The 19,030-nt window shown below is 39.1% G+C and overlaps 1 protein-coding gene across 1 annotated transcript; it reads left to right on the top strand.

The window, feature by feature from the left end:
* Positions 1–1,345: 1,345 nt before the first annotated feature.
* tars1 (threonyl-tRNA synthetase 1) lies at positions 1,346–17,854 on the top strand. Its single transcript, XM_041043099.1, has 19 exons — positions 1,346–1,497; positions 2,343–2,420; positions 3,196–3,386; positions 4,652–4,775; positions 5,597–5,721; positions 6,468–6,585; positions 6,704–6,768; positions 7,499–7,577; positions 7,820–7,966; positions 8,908–9,006; positions 10,332–10,498; positions 11,805–11,967; positions 13,204–13,341; positions 14,974–15,051; positions 15,136–15,236; positions 15,573–15,677; positions 15,908–15,980; positions 16,987–17,101; positions 17,211–17,854. Exons 1-19 carry the CDS (start codon positions 1,438–1,440, stop codon positions 17,357–17,359), a joined length of 2,175 nt encoding a protein of 724 aa, XP_040899033.1. The 5' UTR covers positions 1,346–1,437; the 3' UTR covers positions 17,360–17,854.
* The last annotated feature ends 1,176 nt before the right edge of the window (positions 17,855–19,030 follow it).

The raw sequence follows: 19,030 nt of genomic DNA, 5'->3' as shown, positions 1-19,030 counted from the left end.
ACTGTTTCTGTTCTATTCCTCTCAGAAATTATTTTATCCGAACTGCTGTAGTCTCCTAAAATGTGCCACTGAGCACTGTGTGTATGCAGGTTTTGCTCACAGCAGCAGGTGATTTTGCTGATTTAAACCACCTCTCTGGTTGAAAGTGTGTTAAACAGTGAAATAAGATGCTCAGCTTGCATGGACATGACTCCACCAAATTAAGGTATAACCCTGCTGTCAATAATCATGTTGTGCAATATTATCAAAAAAAAAAAAAAAAAAGAAAAAAGAATAAAAAAAAAGAACCAGCATCCAGATATGAGCAAAAATCACCTGCTGGTTCCCGTCCCCTCCACACAGAAACACTATCATGATTGCAGCTAAGAAATGACAGCTAAGAAAAGCTGCATTTTCTGAAGAAAGTATGTGATGCCTGAACAGAAGCCTCCTGGAGCTTTTTACTGGGGTGTTGATGATGATGATGACAAGCAGGCTGTAGCTACCACAAAGGACACTGTCCTCAGTACTATGTCTGGTGGATATTATATAGGCTAATATAAGTATTTGGATGAAGTAGTGACCTTTTAAGCTCAATATATTTCTAAAATGTGGTTTCCATTTTTCATGACATCTTTTTAGCTTTTTTTCTTAGTGGACCCTGTTAAAATAGTGTACCAATACTAACAAAGAAATAGTGTACTGGTTGACTTATTGACCTCAGCAGAGGTCATGTGACCTCTTGATTTTTTTTAACCTCAGTATTTCAAGAGATATCTCTCTCTCTCTCTCTCTCTCTCTCTCTCTCTCTCTCTCTCTCTCTCTTTGCAAGTTGGAGAATGGAGGATCTGACATAGTTGATATTCTACTACAGTGGTGATAGTATATGATTAATCAGTATGTGTATATCCAAATTATATGCAGTAAACCTGCGGCTTTTGTGGTACCTGGGGGTCTGGTGGCCCTGGGCAGTCACTGCGGCAATCCAGCCTTGGTCATTACTTGAAAATGGAGAAAACAAAAATAAAAGAACAAAAATAAAAGAATTACAAAAAAAAGGAATATCAAAAAGCTCCACTAATCATTGTGGCCAAATCTTCAGCCTTATTTGGAAACAAATCAAAGAGGCCTTGTTACAGTGCATTATTTTGCATATTTGGGGGGTGTTCATGAATTGCCATCAGTGTTCTCCTGCGTTCAAAGAGAAAGAGCACTTAATAAACTGACTTTATAAAACGTTTAGTTTAAGCAGTATAACTTAAAGCATTAACTGATCTGATAAACAGCTGATATTATCCACTGTTGTGTAAAGCTCCGCCTACTACGGCAATGTTGCATCAGAATCGCAATATCCGGGAAACGTCATCAGCCCTTAGCCGGCACCCTTACTGCTTACAGTACACATTTCTCAGACTTTGCCAAAGTTATCTCTAAAGGTGGGGTAGCTTTTCACGTGTAATGGCTGAACAGGCTGTCGTGGAGAAAATGAGTGAACTACAAGTGGACGAGAGAAAAAAGGTGATACTTCACTTTTGAAACCTGCAACATTTAAATCGTATTAGCCAGCTGGCTAGCAGCTAGCCTAGCCCTTCCTGTCATTTAGCCACCAGCAATGCGGTGCTAACGAAACGGCTAGCTAGCTATTATGAACAACTCAATGTTGGCTTTACCAGAAATGTTTATCTTAAGGTAACAGAAGCATTAGTTTAGTTTTTTTGGTTTTAATCTATTGAGGTGGTAAATTGTGCCACATTGCAATTAAGCAGTCCCAGCCAGTTAGTTTGATTTAGCAAACGTGGCTTTTAAGAGGTCGCCTGTCGCCAAACTCAATTCAAAGTTCTGACAATTGAACATCTCAGTGCTTATCGGTAGGTTTGCACACATGTGAGGGCAGTACTTGGGACTTTGCATGAATCATTTATGTTCTCTGTTCAATCGGCACACAGCAAATGGAGCAAGCGGATTTTGTTTCATATATAGCTCACTCTTGAAAACTGGTTTGTAGTCTCACAAATTTCTAATAATAACTCGAGTCGTTATAACTTGGAGGACACTGTCAGGTGGCGTGAGCCATTTATAATTACATATTGGATCACTCAATGGATTTACCCTAATAGTTTTTATGATTCGTCTTAGATTATATTCTAAGTGCTAAGTACTGTAGGTTATATACCTATGCCTCTTTGAAATAAACAGTTTTTGTCTGTGTGTTCCTAATAATAGCTGTGTATGCTACCATTGTTATATCATACACCGTGTGTGAAGAGATAATGTCTAGTCTGTATCCATGTACTTCTGTCTAAACCAGCTTCATGCAAAACTTGTCTTTCTTAAACTAACCTCATGACTTGATTTTTGGAAAGGGGGGAACTGAAACTGGCAAAGATGGAGGAAAGAAGAAGGCTAAGGGTGCCGCTGGAGACTCCGGAGGCAGGGCTGAGGTAAGTTGTTAAATTTATGTACCTGCTATTATTAGACAGTATTTTATGTTTTATTTTTTTGTATTACAAGAGCATAAATCATTCTGTATGTCCAGTGTCTGTGTAGAACTGTCATTGTATGCGTATACATCTAATAGCAGTCATGCGGCAGCTCTATGATGAAACACTTACTTAATGGGTTTGTTGTTGTACTGTTGTGATGTCCAGCCACAGATGAATCTGGGAAGCACTGCATAGTCTTCTAAGTGTAAACTAACAATTACTATGCACAGACCTCTTGAGCAGACTGTTTGCAGATAGTTTTCCTAAAATACTTACATTGTCTAGTACCTCACCTTTTGTGCTTCCTGTAAATAAAAAGGCAAACAGAAATAGTTGTGTCAAATCATGATAGTTTCAGCACTGCTAAAATTAGTTTTCAAAGCAAAAAGTTTTTCAGCACACTAAATCATATTTTTTAAATATCAGGTTTGATTTCAATCTCTGACTTTCATTATGCCACCTTCTTTGTGCTCTAACCGGCTTTTGAGCTTGAGCTTTCAAGCTCAAAAGCCAATTATATAACTGATTTTGTTATATAATTAAGCAAAGAAATAATGTTACCTTTTTCTGTGAACATGGGCTTGACCCTCAGTTTGATGTCTAACTACTTCAGACTGTCAGCAATGAAATCTTTTTCTTTAAGGAGGACATAAGTTGTACAGAATAGCAACAGGTGAAATTTATAAAAAGTGACAGCATTATCCACTTCTCCCCCTTTTTTGTTATCGTCCAGCTGTCACCACCACCTCAGTACATCGATGAGCGTCTTACTTTGTACACAAAGCTGAAAGCTGAGCATGATGCCCTGATGGCAGAGAGGGCTGCAAAGGATAGCCGAGCCATCAAGGTGACCCTGCCTGATGGAAAGGTGGTAGAGGCCGAGTCTTGGAAGACCACACCATACCAGGTGGCCTGTGGAATCAGGTCAGTGTGATGATGGGATTGATGTCTGACTAGACTAGATGTAATTGTTTCTTATTGAATGTGGTTCTTCACTTTCATGTAGCACAAAAAAAGAAGAGAAACCTCAAGGGTACTTCAGGAATTTAATTTCCAAAGATTAGCTGTCAAGTTTATTTCTACAGCTTGTAATCATCGTTACAGTTTCAAAAGACTTCACAACACCCACATTATGAAAACAGTAATTGGAAATGACACCCGCCAACCTTAGACTGTCTACTGAAGACACGAAAATAGTTTGACAAAAAACCTCATTAGTGTTATAAGTAGAGCAAACTTTGCTTTGGCAGAGACTGGAACTGAGCTCCCTACCAGCATGGTCCAGTTTGTGCTAAATTCCATAGTGTTAACATAGATTAAATGTTGATAACCACAGGGTATATGAACAGACTGCACCGTAAAAACACAGTAGAAAGCTTGAGGAAATGTCAGGAGCTCCATCACCAGCTATCGCTGCTCCATATGACTCAGAAGCACCACCCCAGCCTCTCTGTAATTTCTTTATGGTGCAGTGTAGACATTGGTGTATGTGGCTGGTGTTTTTATTCTTTTGTGGCCCGTAAGTCTGTTTTTAGGTTTTAAAATTCTCATGACCAAGGCAGTTGGGCAGTTCTGTATTGCAATTCCAGAAGCATGGGAGGAACTTGGGAAGGGCTGGCACTGAACTGTAAGCTGCGTCCCTTTTTCTCAAACCAACACAGACCTTGTGTGACCAGCCAAACTACATCTACAGTATGACTTGTGTTGACATTAGTGTCACATGATCGGTTCTAGATGGCACACTTTTGGAAAACCTTTGTTGTACTTGGGGCTGGGAAGTATATCCCAATCTGACTTGTTGCCATTGTAATGATATCGTGGAATTTTATTTATGTTGTTGACTGATGATTGTTGAATTGTTTTATGTGAATTTATATGCAGAGAAAACGCAGATGCCACTTGATTTTGGAAAAGAATAGCAGCTAACACCCAATGGAAGTTCTGTAAAGTGAAACTGAAAGCTACAGTTTCATATGCCATTGTCATGCACATATTTAATACTACTACAGCAAATATTTAGATCACCAGTGTTGGAAGGTATAATGTAAAATGTATTAATTTAGTTATATGGGACATATTAGAAACATAACAATGATCTATGTCCAGCCTACTCTGTTTACAGTAGACCTTCTGAAACAGTGTTAATTGATGTTTTTGTTCACCATAAATATTTTATGGTTTCTGTCTAGTCAAGGCCTCGCCGACAACACAGTGATAGCCAAAGTGAACAACAGTGTGTGGGACCTGGACAGACCTCTGGAAGATGACTGCAGCCTTCAGTTGCTCAAGTTTGATGATGAGGAAGCTCAAGCTGTAAGCACACCTCGGCTATGGTCTAACAAAGCGTGCATAAGTAAATGTACTGTAGATTTAGATTTTCTTCTGTTATGCATGGATTAGTAGAGAGAAATGTAGCATAGTAAATTCATCTTAAACACTTTCTTCTTATGTTTTCTTTACAAATTCTGCAAATTATAGTCTCAGACTGTAACATGCATAACAAATCCGATGGTCTACAGCATCTTGAAGAGTGTGTTCAGCTGTATTGATATGCAGTTAGGGCAGGGCACCTGAGCATGTAAGGTCAAAGTGATGAATGAGAGGTTTACAATCAATAATAAACTTCAGAGCTCTGTGATCCACTTAGTGTCTGAGCCACAAAGACATTAAGAGGAGATGTGAGAATATAAAAAATTGTTGCAATGATGTACTGTCATAAAAGTGACAGCAACTGGTCTCTCTAAGAGAGTAATGCGACTTAAAAAAAAAAGACCCATTTCAGTGTCATTGTCTTTAGAAGGTACTGAGCCATTTGTCAGTACAACAGTAAGAGATTCCAAAGTCTCAGTCCATTTGCTTTTCCTGATACCTTTTGTCAGTAGGTTTTGTAGCACCGTTTACATATTTTTTAATATATAACCATACATTGTATGGTCAGCATTCAGAAGAAGTGATATACATTGCTTAATTGGTTTGCATCTCAAAGGTCTGCTGCTCAGTGAATGATTGCAATATCGGGATAACAAACTTTATTTTCCACAGCATGTTTATCATTCTCATTCTTAATAAACACAAAGGGATAGACTGGACTCCTATCTTGTTATTTGGGTAATATTTTTTTGTATATTGTTTAGGTTTACTGGCACTCCAGTGCCCATATCATGGGTGAAGCCATGGAGAAGGTGTATGGAGGCTGCCTCTGCTACGGTCCACCCATCGAGAATGGCTTCTACTACGACATGTTCCTGGAGAACAATGAGTGAGTTGCACAGGCTTTGGGCTCAGATTTGTCTGTGTAATTAGTTGTGTTAGTCATCTCTCTGTGTTATTTTGGTGTTTACTTCAAGGCTTGGCAGCTGTCAGTCTGGTTCACAGTCTGAGACGGGTAGCAAACACAAAACAGGAGTGATTGCAATGACACTAATGCTGTCTAGCTGGAATTTTATTGGGTGTGGATTTGAAATGACATCTTTCAACATCTGCCAATGAGATTTGAGACCTAAAAGCATATCTTTTCAAAACACAGAACTAGAGATTACTTCTGTGAAGCTTTGAAAGTGTGTCGAGAAATTTGAACACTTCTTCTTCGTAAACAACTTTTTCACTTGACCTTTCCCTGAAACAGATGCATGTCTCACTGCTTCAGGCTGCAGGATAGCGTGAGGAGTGCTGTCTAATTAATTCTACAACCTCTTTAATGAAGTCATTTTATGCTAATGGCATTCTTGTAGACGTTTTTTTGCAAGGATATTTTGACATTGCTCAAGCCCTAAAGCCAAGGACTTTAAAGTATTTGCCCATGCTTGGCAGAGGTTATCAGCTGGAAGTCAAAGAATTACATTGGTGGAAGAAAGGTCTGGTCACATCCCTGATGCCCTCTGGAAACTGTGGCAGACTAAATTTAGCAATTGCAGACAGTTTGCATATTAATGCAGGCTTCTAAGTGAGAAAGTCATTGTTGAATGTACTGTTCCTGTTTTGTTTATCTCTTGATGTTTTGGACAGGGGCGTATCGAGCAATGATTTCCCATGTCTGGAGAACTTATGCAAGAAAATCATCAAGGAAAAGCAGCCGTTTGAGAGGCTAGAGATAAAGAAGGAGACTTTGTTGGAAATGTTCAAGGTATCTTAAAGTATTAACAGACAAATACACACACACAAAGGAGAAAAAAAAAAAAGCTGTGAGGATCATCGCATCGCATAAGTACCAGGACTTTAAAACCACCTCTTGTCCTTTGCAGTACAACAAGTTTAAGTGCCGCATTCTGAATGAGAAAGTGACCACTCCCACTACCACAGTTTACAGGTGAGTCCATGCCCTGTGCTTATAAATATTTTTATTTTTAAATGGTAATGCTGGTATTTCTGTTTTTCTTCTATGAAAAGACCAAAACCAACAATGAGTTGATCTGGAAAAAATGCATTATATGTGTGTGCCTATGTTTGTGCACGTATTCAAAGCCTGATACAGCTTACTGCATTGTGCCACAGAGCTCCATTATTGTCCAAAAACTATTAAAAAACACGTGAATGAGTCACACCATTGCACTGGGTGACATGTTCCTTCATTATGATGAACAGGGGCACTGTAGTTTATTTTGAGTCACATACGCCATCCTGCTGCCAGAAATCCTCATTATCACACGAAATATGGAACTGAAAATAGTCCCCAGTAAATAAACAATTTACTCTTGTGTGAGTAACTTTTGTTGAGAGCCCAGGTGGTGAAGGAAATGTTTTTTCTTTCCTTTATTAAGAATTGAACGGTATATGTGCAACCAGTTTTTTAAAGATTTGTGTCTTCAGAAGGAATCGGTGGGTTTTGGGCAGGGTGGGTGGGTGTGAGACGGGGTAGTTGTTAAGTCGTTAAGTATTGAATGATGGACTAATGCATCCTTGGTTTTGGCCTTTTTATGGGATTTGTTGACTAAAACAAAAATCTGGAGTATTACTAGCCTATCCTAAGCCTTATCCTTATCCTAAGCACAGCTGGTTATTATGTAGCAATTTTTTAAAAAATTCAACACCCATTTCAGGTGTGGTCCCTTAATTGACTTGTGTCGAGGGCCCCATGTGAGACACACTGGGAAGATCAAGGCACTTAAGATCCACAAGGTGAGCCCTTTTCTTTTCAGCTGTGCATGATGTACAGAAAAGTCATTGTTACAGTATATGTGGATTTATTGTTGATTAAACCAGATAGGATTTCAAGTACTGTAGCCTGTGTCCTAAATGTCTGGCAGTAAGCACATTTGTCCCCATTTTTAGAGCAGAGTTACTTTATGTTTTATTCTCAAGGGATTTGATGCACCCAAAAGAACGATGAAAGTTAACATACTCCTTTTGCGGTGTGCTAGAATTCGTCTACTTACTGGGAGGGAAAAGCGGACATGGAAACCCTCCAGAGGATCTATGGGATCTCCTTCCCTGACCCCAAAATGCTCAAAGAGTGGGAGAAGTTTCAGGAGGAGGCCAAGAACAGAGATCACCGCAAACTGGGCCGGGTATGTACAAGAATGTAAAGAGGCTGTCAGTTAGCAAAAGAGTTGATGTCTGTAATCCATAATTTTGAAATGGTCTCCAAAATTACTTTATTTAGGTTATTTATGGTATGTTGGTATTTGTCTGTTTAGTTTATGAAGCTGTGGTTGACTGCAGAGTTGCTGTGATGAAAACTCAAAACAAATATGTTATGAAATACAGGAAGAAAACATCTGAAGGACTAGTAAAGCAGCCAGAGTTGGATTTGATGTGCATTTGATTTTACCAAGTCACACCTTCTTAACAGGCACGAAATCCAAAGCCATCTCTGAACAGTGTGAAAATAGTACTTCAAGTGCATTGGCAGCCGCATATAGTTGCGTTTTCTGGTAAAGAACCATTATTCTACCGCAAGAAAAGCTGTTTTGTTTTGTTTTTTTAATATTTCTAAATGTCAAAGATAAACATTTCAGAAAATGTCACCTACCTGGTGAATTGTTAAAAAGTTGTTCATTTGCAAATATTGGTAATTCACGTGTCAATCAAGAAAGAAATACTAAAGATAGAATGGCATGATAGAAACATGTACATGACCTGTTTTCAGCTGTGAGTGATGGCAAAATTGACCCATGGCATAAAGCAGCATTCAGTTAGAATTTTAGATTCCTATTAATCTAAGGAACGGCTTGTTAAGCTGTAAGGGTATTTTTTTGTCTTATAATCTGTAACTTCATTTTTGACAGAGCACTGACAGTTAAGGGTCTGTTTGTTGTTGCTATTCATTCACTATAATAACTAGTGTGGAAAAGCAAAGCTGAGCAGGAGACCAAGTACATGGTCAGACAAATCTAGTTACATTAAGTATGTGATGAGTAGTTGCGCTGTTTCAAATTGAAAACAGTTTGGCCCGAGTGGTGGCTTTTCTATCACACTAAAAAAATTTTTTCTTTTTTTTTTTTATCAGGAGCAAGACCTTTTCTTCTTCCATGACCTGAGTCCAGGGAGCTGCTTCTTCCTGCCAAAGGGGGCCTTCATCTACAACACCCTGATTGAGTTCATCAGAGTAAGTCAAAGCCATCAAACCCACAGTGGATAATAGCTGTGATCTCACTCTAAGCTTTAAGACAGAGGTTATGAGGCAGAAAGTTAAAATTAGCAGGAAGGCCTGGGGAGAAGGGAAGAACAGATTTGTACCTTTAGTCAGAGCTTAGAGCGATCATAATGGTTTTATATATTCACAATATTGTATAGGTTTATTGGTATATTGCTTAGGTTTAAATGATACAGATTTATGTCATGGTCCTGAAAATGAGGGCTAATGAATCAAGTCTCAGAAACCAGGGGCTAGGCACATAAAATGTTTCCATAACTATAACAAATTAATTATAAAACATTAACTTATGCATGCACATATAATAAAATGCAAATTCATATCCATACCTTCTCTTCCCACAGCAATAATGCTTTAAATAGATGATGACACATCTAATATGTGCTTACACAACACAACATTTCTCATTTCTGATCAGGTAATAGAAAAACTTAACTCAGTGTGAAGTTAACCTTTGAGCAAACTTATAATTCATAGCCATTTATTTGGAATAAATTGAAACCTATAAAACAGACGTGATTGACAGCATTGAAGAAAAACTGTTCTGCTTGCCCCTGCTCTGTTATAAAGAGGCACACACCAATATGATTTAAAGCATTCACTTTTCATTGTTTTTCAGTCACAGTGCAGTATACATTAGAAGTAATTTCACTGTAATGTGGTAAAATAGAGTTCTGACAGAGGAGATTTTGAGTAATGAGATCTGTTTAAAAACAGCTCTGCCTCTACAAGCAACAAAACATCTAAAACATCCAAATATTTGTGGCGTAAATGTCTGTCATGTTTTTAAATAAGTTACCTTATTTTATTTTATTTTATTTTATTTTATTTTATCTTATCATCGCTATCAGCTATCTCTTCTGAATTTTAGAACCGAACAAAACAGGCCAACTGAAAATGCAATAAAACACCTTTTAGTTTTCCCCAGATCCCCATCATAATGTGTAAAGAGGAACGTGAATATGCAGCAGTATAAACATTCTTAGAGAGGTAGCTTGCTTTTTCAAAGTGTCAGCCTTTGCTTTCAGAATTATGTATGTTTTAGAGGATATGCACTGTTTATCAGTGAGTTCCCTGGTGTTGACAGAAGCAGTTTTAAACAGTTGTTTATATTGTGTGTGTGTGTGTGTGTGTGTGTGTGTGTGTGTGTGTGTGTGTGTGTGTGTGTGTGTGTGTGTGTGTGTACAAAGAATAACGAAGCTGAGTTTCTTGGTGCAACTTATAAGTGTGAAAAGTTTAGTCTTCTTTGTGATAAAACATTGCTCTTTCTTTTGCAGAGTGAGTACAGGAAGAGGGGTTTTCAAGAGGTGGTGACACCCAACATCTACAACAGCAAACTGTGGCAGACCTCTGGCCACTGGCAGCACTACAGCGAGAACATGTTTTCCTTTGAGGTCGAGAAGGAGACCTTCGCCCTCAAACCGATGAACTGCCCCGGACACTGGTGAGACCTCCTTTCCCTTATATTTAGAATGGTTTGAAAGTATGGTTTTAATTTCCTATCAGCCACAACATCAAAACTAGTGACACCGAATTGTATTGATTATCCCATTACAATGGCACCTGCCAAGGTGTGGGAAGTATTAGACAGCAGGTAAACAGTCAGTTCTTGCTGGCGGTGGCAGAGTGATGCCCTGGGCAATGTTCTGCTGGAAAACCTTGGATCCTGGCATTCATGTGGATTGTACTTTGACACATAACACCTACCTAAACATGACGGCAGTATTCTCTGACAGCAGTGGTTTCTTTCAGCAGGATAATGTGTCCTGCCACACTGCAAAAACTGTTCAGGAATGATTTGAGGAACATAACAAAATACTGAAGGTGTTGACTTGGCCTCCTAATTCCCAAGATGTCAGTCTGATCAAGCATCTGTGGGATGTGCTGGAAAAAACAAGTTTGATCCACAGAGACTCCACCTCACAACAGGATTTACTAATGCCTCAATGGGTCAGAACTGTTTTGGTGGCACAAGGGGCACCTACACATTTAGGCAGGCGGTTTTAATGTTGTGGCTGACTGGTGTAAAGTGAAAAGAAAAACACACCCACTTCTGTTACACTCTGTGAATCAAGTCTTGCTCTAGTGTGAAATAGATATTTTTAGTTGGTTTCAGAGAAACAATTGTATTGTTGGAAACATTAAATGAGCTCAGGGTTCTGTTGTCACAATGCAAAGTGTTTTAACCTTTGTAGACTATTATTATTATAATATTATCTAATGAAAATGAGTCTAACACAGTACCATTGTAAACAGGGACAACCAATGAGTAATGTTTAACCACACCTGAATAGTTTCTTGAGAGTTTGCTCAAGGGTTTTGTTATCAGTAGTAGACTAATCTTTGTGAAATAGCTTCATATTTCTTTGCTACGGTAGTTTGTCATCCAGTGCAGCTCAGCTTGTAATGGACTGATGCTCTTGCCATGTTTTCAGTTGTTGACTGACCCAGTTCAATTTACTGCTGAATGCTGCATTGCAGTGTAAAGAGCCAGACTGCAGCTCTTTGTATTCAAATCTTTTATCTCCTTTTTACTGTTCCAATCTTTGGGCTATCCACATGGACAGCCCCTCTGGTGATCACACTGAAATGGAAATTGAGCTTGCAAGGGTTGAATGTCAGTTGAATTGAATACAGTCTTTCACAGTGGTATTGAAGTAATACAGCAATCATCAGTTATTGTGATAACTCTAGGTTGAAGTTAGCAGTTGTGTTTTTTACACTCTGCCTATTTGTCTGTTTGGCACCAGTCTGATGTTTGATCACCGGCCTCGCTCCTGGAGAGAGCTGCCCCTTCGCATGGCTGACTTCGGCGTCTTGCACAGGAACGAGCTGTCAGGAGCCCTGACTGGCCTCACTCGTGTCCGCCGCTTCCAGCAGGACGATGCTCACATCTTCTGCTCCATGGACCAGGTGAGGCCTGCACTGATGCATTGACATTACTCTGTCAACGCATGCATTTTGGAATCATACAAGTCTGATTGGGGGGAAAAAAAAGACTGATGGGAACAGTAAATTTGAGCTTACCAAACTTGTGTATCCTGCTCTTCTTCTCTGCTTGAGGATAGCGACTCAAGGCTACATAAGTCTTTTACTGAACTGTCAGAGGTCATGTTACATTGTGGGTAATTTAGGTTCCAGGTCGTGACAGGGAAGAAGAGTGTGTGGAATAAAAAAAAAAAGACTATCTCTGATTCTTCTGAATTCTTTTTCATCCCATATTTGACAGAATTTTATTCATACCACTGTCACATTTTCTGGCAATACCTCTGATAAATGTTTCTGCTTTTTTATTCAGATCAGTAAAAATGCAGCAGATACAAAACACTTGAAAGGAAGTAAAACAATGATAAGACAAAAAACAAGCAAACAGTGGTAAACATAGTGGTAAGCTATCACACAGTTTCCAGAGAAGTGGCTTTCTGTGGAGAATCATTTATCCCTGTTTGGAAGAAGCCTGGTTTTGAAAGCTCTGTGTACATCAGTGTCTTGCTGGCACAGATTATTGAATAAATTCAGGTAATGTTGTCAGTGAACGGTCTGTCACATTCTCAGATAACGGGAGAGAGCTCCATGAGCTGCTGCAGCCTGATGTAGGAACTTGCATGTTAAGTCCTTCGACCTGAGAGGAACACCGCCACTGTGATGATGCACACATACAGAGTTTTGGAAGACCGAAGAGATTTCTTAATTAGATTGTTCAAAAGTAGTGACACAGCAGCTTGCAACCAGGATACCACTGGTTTTGTTTTCTCTTTATCTGTGATAGCTGTGGATTGGATGGTTAATTAATTGATTTACACTTTGTACAGAAAGTATTTCAGTTTAAATTTTTCACTTTAATTGCAGCAGCTGGAAAGTACTTCTCTCGTTGTACTATTCACAAAAAGAGTATATTCTTATCTTATAGCCCCCATTAAGTTTATAATCAGTGTCTCCAGATGGTGGCCCTTGTTTAAGGAGTATAAAAACTTTCTGAAAAGGGGCTGACCTCTCTAAAGGCAAGCCATTTCTGTGTATTTGTGTGTGGACTGCAACACAAAGCATGCAAATGCAAAGATGAAATAAGACATTACCCCAAAATTTAAACTTGCAGCCATGTCAAGATGGATGATATGAATTCTGTTTCATTTTGTGCTTTGACCCCAGATTGAAGAGGAGATCAAGGGCTGCCTGGACTTCCTGCGAACTGTGTATGACGTGTTTGGCTTCACTTTCAAACTCAACCTCTCCACAAGACCAGAGAAGTTCCTGGGGGAAGTGGAGGTGTGGGACCAAGCAGAGAAGGTAATCAGAATGCCTCTTGTTTCTCTCATATAGTTGAAAATGTGAACAACTCTTACAAAGTGTCACTGGAGAATTAAGATGCTGATATGGGATGTTATCAAGATGGAAATTACAGAGCCACTCCACAGACAGCAAATGGAAGAGAGAGATCTGTAGGCCCAGAGAACATTTATATTTTAATGGGTTTTATGCTGCCATCAGTTCTGAAGCAGAAAAATCTCCTCTCCAGAGAATCCACATCAGTGCAATTACTGTCAAATCAAGTTCACCGTGTTGGCCAGCTACATTTTGCATATTTGATTCAGATCTAATTTGCTCTTGGAAAGAGCAGGTAACATATTAAAATTATATTTAACAAAGCAAAAACGAGTGAGTGAGTTAACTGCTTGCCACAAGTACACTGCATAGGTTGCACAGGTGTGTGAAGCACATACAATTTGTTTATTAGTCTGGCAAGCCTTTACCGGCAACTGAATGGATGAAAAGGTGTGTTGACAGAGACTCAGCATGTGTGGAATTTTACATTAGGCTAAGATTTTGTTTCTTTTGATCTGGCTGTTCGAGGTGTGTTTTATTTCACCAGTGAAGTATTATATCTGCAGTTCACATTGCCATACTCCATCTTCTACACCGCTGGAAACTCTTGTCTTACAGAAAACTTAGTTTTTTACGCCTTGCCGTCCCTAACCATGAGTCTTCTCTCTCTCTTCATTGACTTACATTTTTATCATATTGATTATCGTGTTTTGTTTTTTCTCTGCGGTGTAGGGTTTGTCATCTTAATATACTGCAGGCTGCTTGGTGTCAAAATGTTTTGGCAACCCAAAATGTTCCATTTTTCTCACACATGGCCCACTATTTCATTTTGTCTTAGGCTCCAACAAATCACCAGGAACTGCTGTCGCATTCATACTTGAATAGACGACAGTTTGATCCGTCTGTGTTGCAATTTATGGGCATTTTCAAGTGTATCTCTTGCATACTGGGAGAAGAACATTACTGATGGCTGTGGAAGCAATTTTTTTAAACCTGTTATTCCATTAAAAATCAATCAAGTGGTCACAGTAACTGATTAAATATTAAAATTTGTTGCTGAACAGAAGAGGCCAGAAAATGTTAAAACTGCAGTATAGAGATTGTGCTGCTTCTTACTGACTGCATGTGTTAATGATGGTACACTTCTCTGTATTTCTTTAATTAACAGTTAGTCACAGTTCTCGGAATAGGGACAGCAGTTGTTAAAAAAGAAGAAAATTATAATAGCTTGTAAGTCGTACAGCTGTTTCGCTTGACCTATCAGAACACTTTTCTCTGAGGAAAACATCTAAATTCAGCACTGAGTTTTTATGATTAATCTTTGCATGTTCAAAGGTGGAAAATTATATACACAAAAAAGTGGCTTGTAAACTTGGCATAGTCACTGGAACAGAACTTGCTGCACGTTTCCCTCACCTCATTAACTCCCACAAGCAACCATAAAATATTACTGAGACGTTAACATTTCTCAGTTCAGTGATTAGTTCCAGATGAGGAAAATGTCAGCTCTAAACATACAGCTTTGCTTAACACCACAGTTTACTTGTTGGTCAGCCACTGATATTGTAACAAAGCAGTAATTGTTTGTTTTTACAGCAACTGGAGAACAGCTTGAACGACTTTGGGGAGAAATGGGTTCTCAACCCGGGTGATGGAGCTTTCTACGGACCAAAGGTGAGCTGTGCACTGCGCTAATGACGTAGTTAGACTGTGAAACAGCAGGAGGGCTGTTGCTGATTGCACTTCCTTTGTTTGCAGATCGACATTCAGATCAAGGATGCCATCGGTCGGTACCATCAGTGTGCCACAATTCAGCTTGATTTCCAGCTCCCGATCCGCTTTAATCTCACCTTTGTCAGGTAACTCTCGTGCTCCTTTTTTATTCATGTCAGAAGGATAGAATATTGTTTTTATTGATGCAAATGTTTGTATTGTAGATTTAAATGTGTTGTAGTACAACTAACATAATCAAAGATAAAAGATTAAAAAAAAGGCTTTTGGAGCTGCCCCAGAGGCTATAGACTTTTTAAATTTTGCTGTCAAGCTTGTATTTTAACCAGCCTGTCATTAATCAGTGTGTCCCAAATGATGAAAATATGCTAATTTCTCCAGATGATCACAGTTGTTTTCATTTTGGGCTACATTTTTTTTTCTGTGAATTCCTAATGGTTTTCCCCCTTCAAATGATTTTGTAGCCATGATGGTGACGACAAGAAGAGACCAGTGATCATCCACAGAGCCATCCTGGGCTCAGTGGAGAGGATGATCGCTATTCTGACTGAAAACTACGGAGGCAAATGGTTTGTAAACAATCAATTTTATAAGTTTGATATGTCAAGGAGGATATGACTCTAGTCATGAATATTTTTTGTTTTATTGTAGTTGTTTCTGAGCATTCATGATGATTTTCAGATTTATGGGATAGAAATCAAAGCAGCTCGTCTCTGTTGGGCTGTAAATATTTGCACAGATTGTTTGGCCTGCTGTTCTGCTAATAAATTAAATTCAAATATGTCTTGTTCTGCTTCAGGCCTTTGTGGCTCTCTCCTCGTCAAGTGATGGTTGTACCTGTGGGACCAACCTGTGAGGAGTACGCTCAGAAGGTGAGCACTGACTTAAGCCACCAAAGTACATACTCACGCTTCAGACAGAGACAGTACAAACAGAACCCTGAAGCTATCAGACACTTATTTCAAGTGGATTTTGAAGTTGTCTTACTTGTGCAGTCAGTGTTTTATCACTGAGGCAGTCAGTATTCTGATATTTCTGTTTTATTGTACTGTTGCTTGATAAATGACAAATTCCAGTCAGCTTTGTTGAGATGTCCTTTATTTGGCCAAATGAAACTGTATGAAACACTGTCACTCCCTCTGAGGTTCATGTTTCTGCACATTTTAGTACTTAAAGGAAAACTACAGTTTATTACAACTTTGGTTTTATTTTCATAGCTCAGGCCATTGGCTATTAGTTATGATGACATTGTACTCTCCAAAGTAGCTGCTGAGATCTTGTGGTGTCATTGCTAAAAACAACAACAACTGAAAGATTCAAGTGGTCAGACAGTAATACAGCTTGTAATCAAGCTGCCAGATTAGCGATTATTTTATTAATTATATAAACAAAACAATTATATAAACATTTTGGGAAATAATTTTAGTTTAGTTAGTTGCTGTTATTCTCTCCAAAAAAAGGTAATGAATTTGCATCGTTCAGGGTTTTCAGCATAACTTTGGCGACTACAACAACATTGTTATTATTGTTTTAGTCATTTAATTTTTTTAAAGCAAAAATGTCAAACATTTGCCTTTTCTAGATTCTAAAATATGAAGATTTGCTGCTTTTCTTTGACACACATAACAGTAAACTGAAAATCTTTGGATTTTGGTCAGACAAAACAACAAGTTTGAAGATGTCACCTTCATCTGAAACCAATAAAATAATCATTAGTTTCAGCCCTAGTTGTGTTGAAGACATTCTTACTTACACAAAAATTTGTAAATTTGTAAAATTTATAAATAAACAGCTGTACTCTCCCACTACCTTTAAAAACATTCTGCCAAGGACTTAGCTGTTTTTAAGTGTTGGTTGTTTCTCTGGTTAATGTGACAGGTCAAACAGGAATTCCACAACAGCGGCTTCATGACTGACGTGGATCTCGACCCCGGCTGCACCCTGAACAAAAAGATCAGAAATGCACAGTTGGCGCAGTACAACTTCATCCTGGGTCAGTGGCCAACACCCTTCCTTCCTTTCACTCTTCTGTCATTTCCTCCGCTGTCCATCCAGATATTGATTTCTTTTGTCCTGTTTGCATGTTTGCTTCCTTGGAAAAGTGGTGGGAGAGAAGGAGAAGACAAGCAACACTGTGAATGTGCGTACTCGGGATAACAAAGTCCATGGCGAGCGCAGTGTGGAGGAGTGCATCGAGCGTCTGAAACAGCTCAAGACCTCCAGGAGTCGGAACGCTGAAGAGGAATTTTGAGCTTTCCCAAACTCTGTGCCATCAGCTCTGAATCTGGTAACTTTAAAGGGTCATGTGGTTGAAACCAGTTTTTGATGAGGGATAGAACTTATTTCACATCATTGCCTCATCTTTTGCCCCACCCCCCCTCAAAAATCACATTTTCCTGATTTGACAGTTATGTCTTTTTCTGTTGTGTCTTCTGTAGCCTTTTTACTGCATCACTGTTTTCACTCATCAAGTTTCATGGGTGCTGTACTCCATAGAATGAAGTATAATTATCAATGTTCCTTCTGCTAATACTGAAACGCAACTAGTGAGGCTCTAATGGGATTAGGTCTCTGAGTAGCTTTACCGAACGTTTCTGTACCATAAACGTTTCTGTTTTTCGTAAGTAATGAACTGAGGGCAAATGGCTTGTACCACTGTCTTAACCGGTTTGTATCAGTCACTCATTATTTCTTCAGGGAATTATACATGGATTACAATTTTGATAATTAAACATTCTATTCTTGATGTGCATGTGTTTCTTTTTAAAATGCTTACCTTTTCCTCCTGTTGGTGTAATTGTGTGTCCCGATACCACTTTGCGGGAGCGCGACGTTCAGTTGGGCGGTCAAGTGGTAATTGAGAGCAAGGAGGAGCAATGTCGGTGTGTGTGGAGGAATTTCAAAGTGGATGATGGTGACAGAAGAAAAGCGAACCGCAAATGATGCTCTGCAAAGTTGTCTTGATGCCCAGCCACTGTCGGTTGTTGATAAAGTGGGATTTAGACGACTTCTCAGCGTACTGGAGCCGAGGTATGAGACCCCTGGCCGACACCACATCACTGACAGTGTTACCAAAGCTACACAACTTTGTCAAGTGGCACATCCACAGCCTGTTGCAAGACATTTCAGCCCTCAGCTTCACCACTGATATTTGGAAGAGCAGCGTTAGCCTAGTGTCCCTCATCAGTTTAACTGCAGTGGATTGACGAGGATTTTACTCCGCTAATAGTCGTTCGGCATGAAAAACAATGTAGGCAGGGGCGGGCTGGGCATATTTACAGCCTGGTACATTTTTTTTGGTTTTTGGTCTCTATTGATCAGGGGGCGTGCTGGGGTTGAAATTCAGCCCGTGTGTGTGTGTGTGTGTGTGTGTGTGCGCGCGCGCGCGCGCGCAGTTGGGAAGGATACTTTCAAAAAGTATTGCGTTACAGAATACATGCCCAAAAAATTATTTTGTAACGTATTCCATTACATTACTCAACCTGAGTAATGTATTCTGAATACTTGGATTACTTCCACATTGAATTGCATTTTATAAGTGTAGGAATGCGGCCATCAAATCCTGCTTATTAAACAGCCCTGTTCTGTGTGTTCTTCTGCTCTGTCTGAACGTGTTAGGTCCAAGACACCCTGAAAGTGCAATATATTATCATCTTCTGAACAAAGACTAAGGGTATGTTAACACAAAAGATGTTTTGCTTGATTTAAAAAGAGAAAAATTGACCAATTTTACCTTTGTTTCTTTATTTACTCAGCAGTGAAAATAGAACATTAAATAACAAAAATTATATTCAACAATATCCTGTTCCTGTACAGAATTTACTGTTACATATAACATTTTTTTTTTACACTGAGTGACTGTGCTTAGGTGTTGCAAAAATCTAACCGCTGTGTAAGCTAACACGCTAATTTTAGCTGACGT

This window comes from Toxotes jaculatrix, chromosome 7 (assembly GCF_017976425.1).
Source record: "Toxotes jaculatrix isolate fToxJac2 chromosome 7, fToxJac2.pri, whole genome shotgun sequence".
NCBI lineage: Eukaryota > Metazoa > Chordata > Actinopteri > Toxotidae > Toxotes > Toxotes jaculatrix.
Note: the sequence above shows the minus strand (reverse complement) of the source record. Positions and strands in the feature narration are given on the sequence as shown.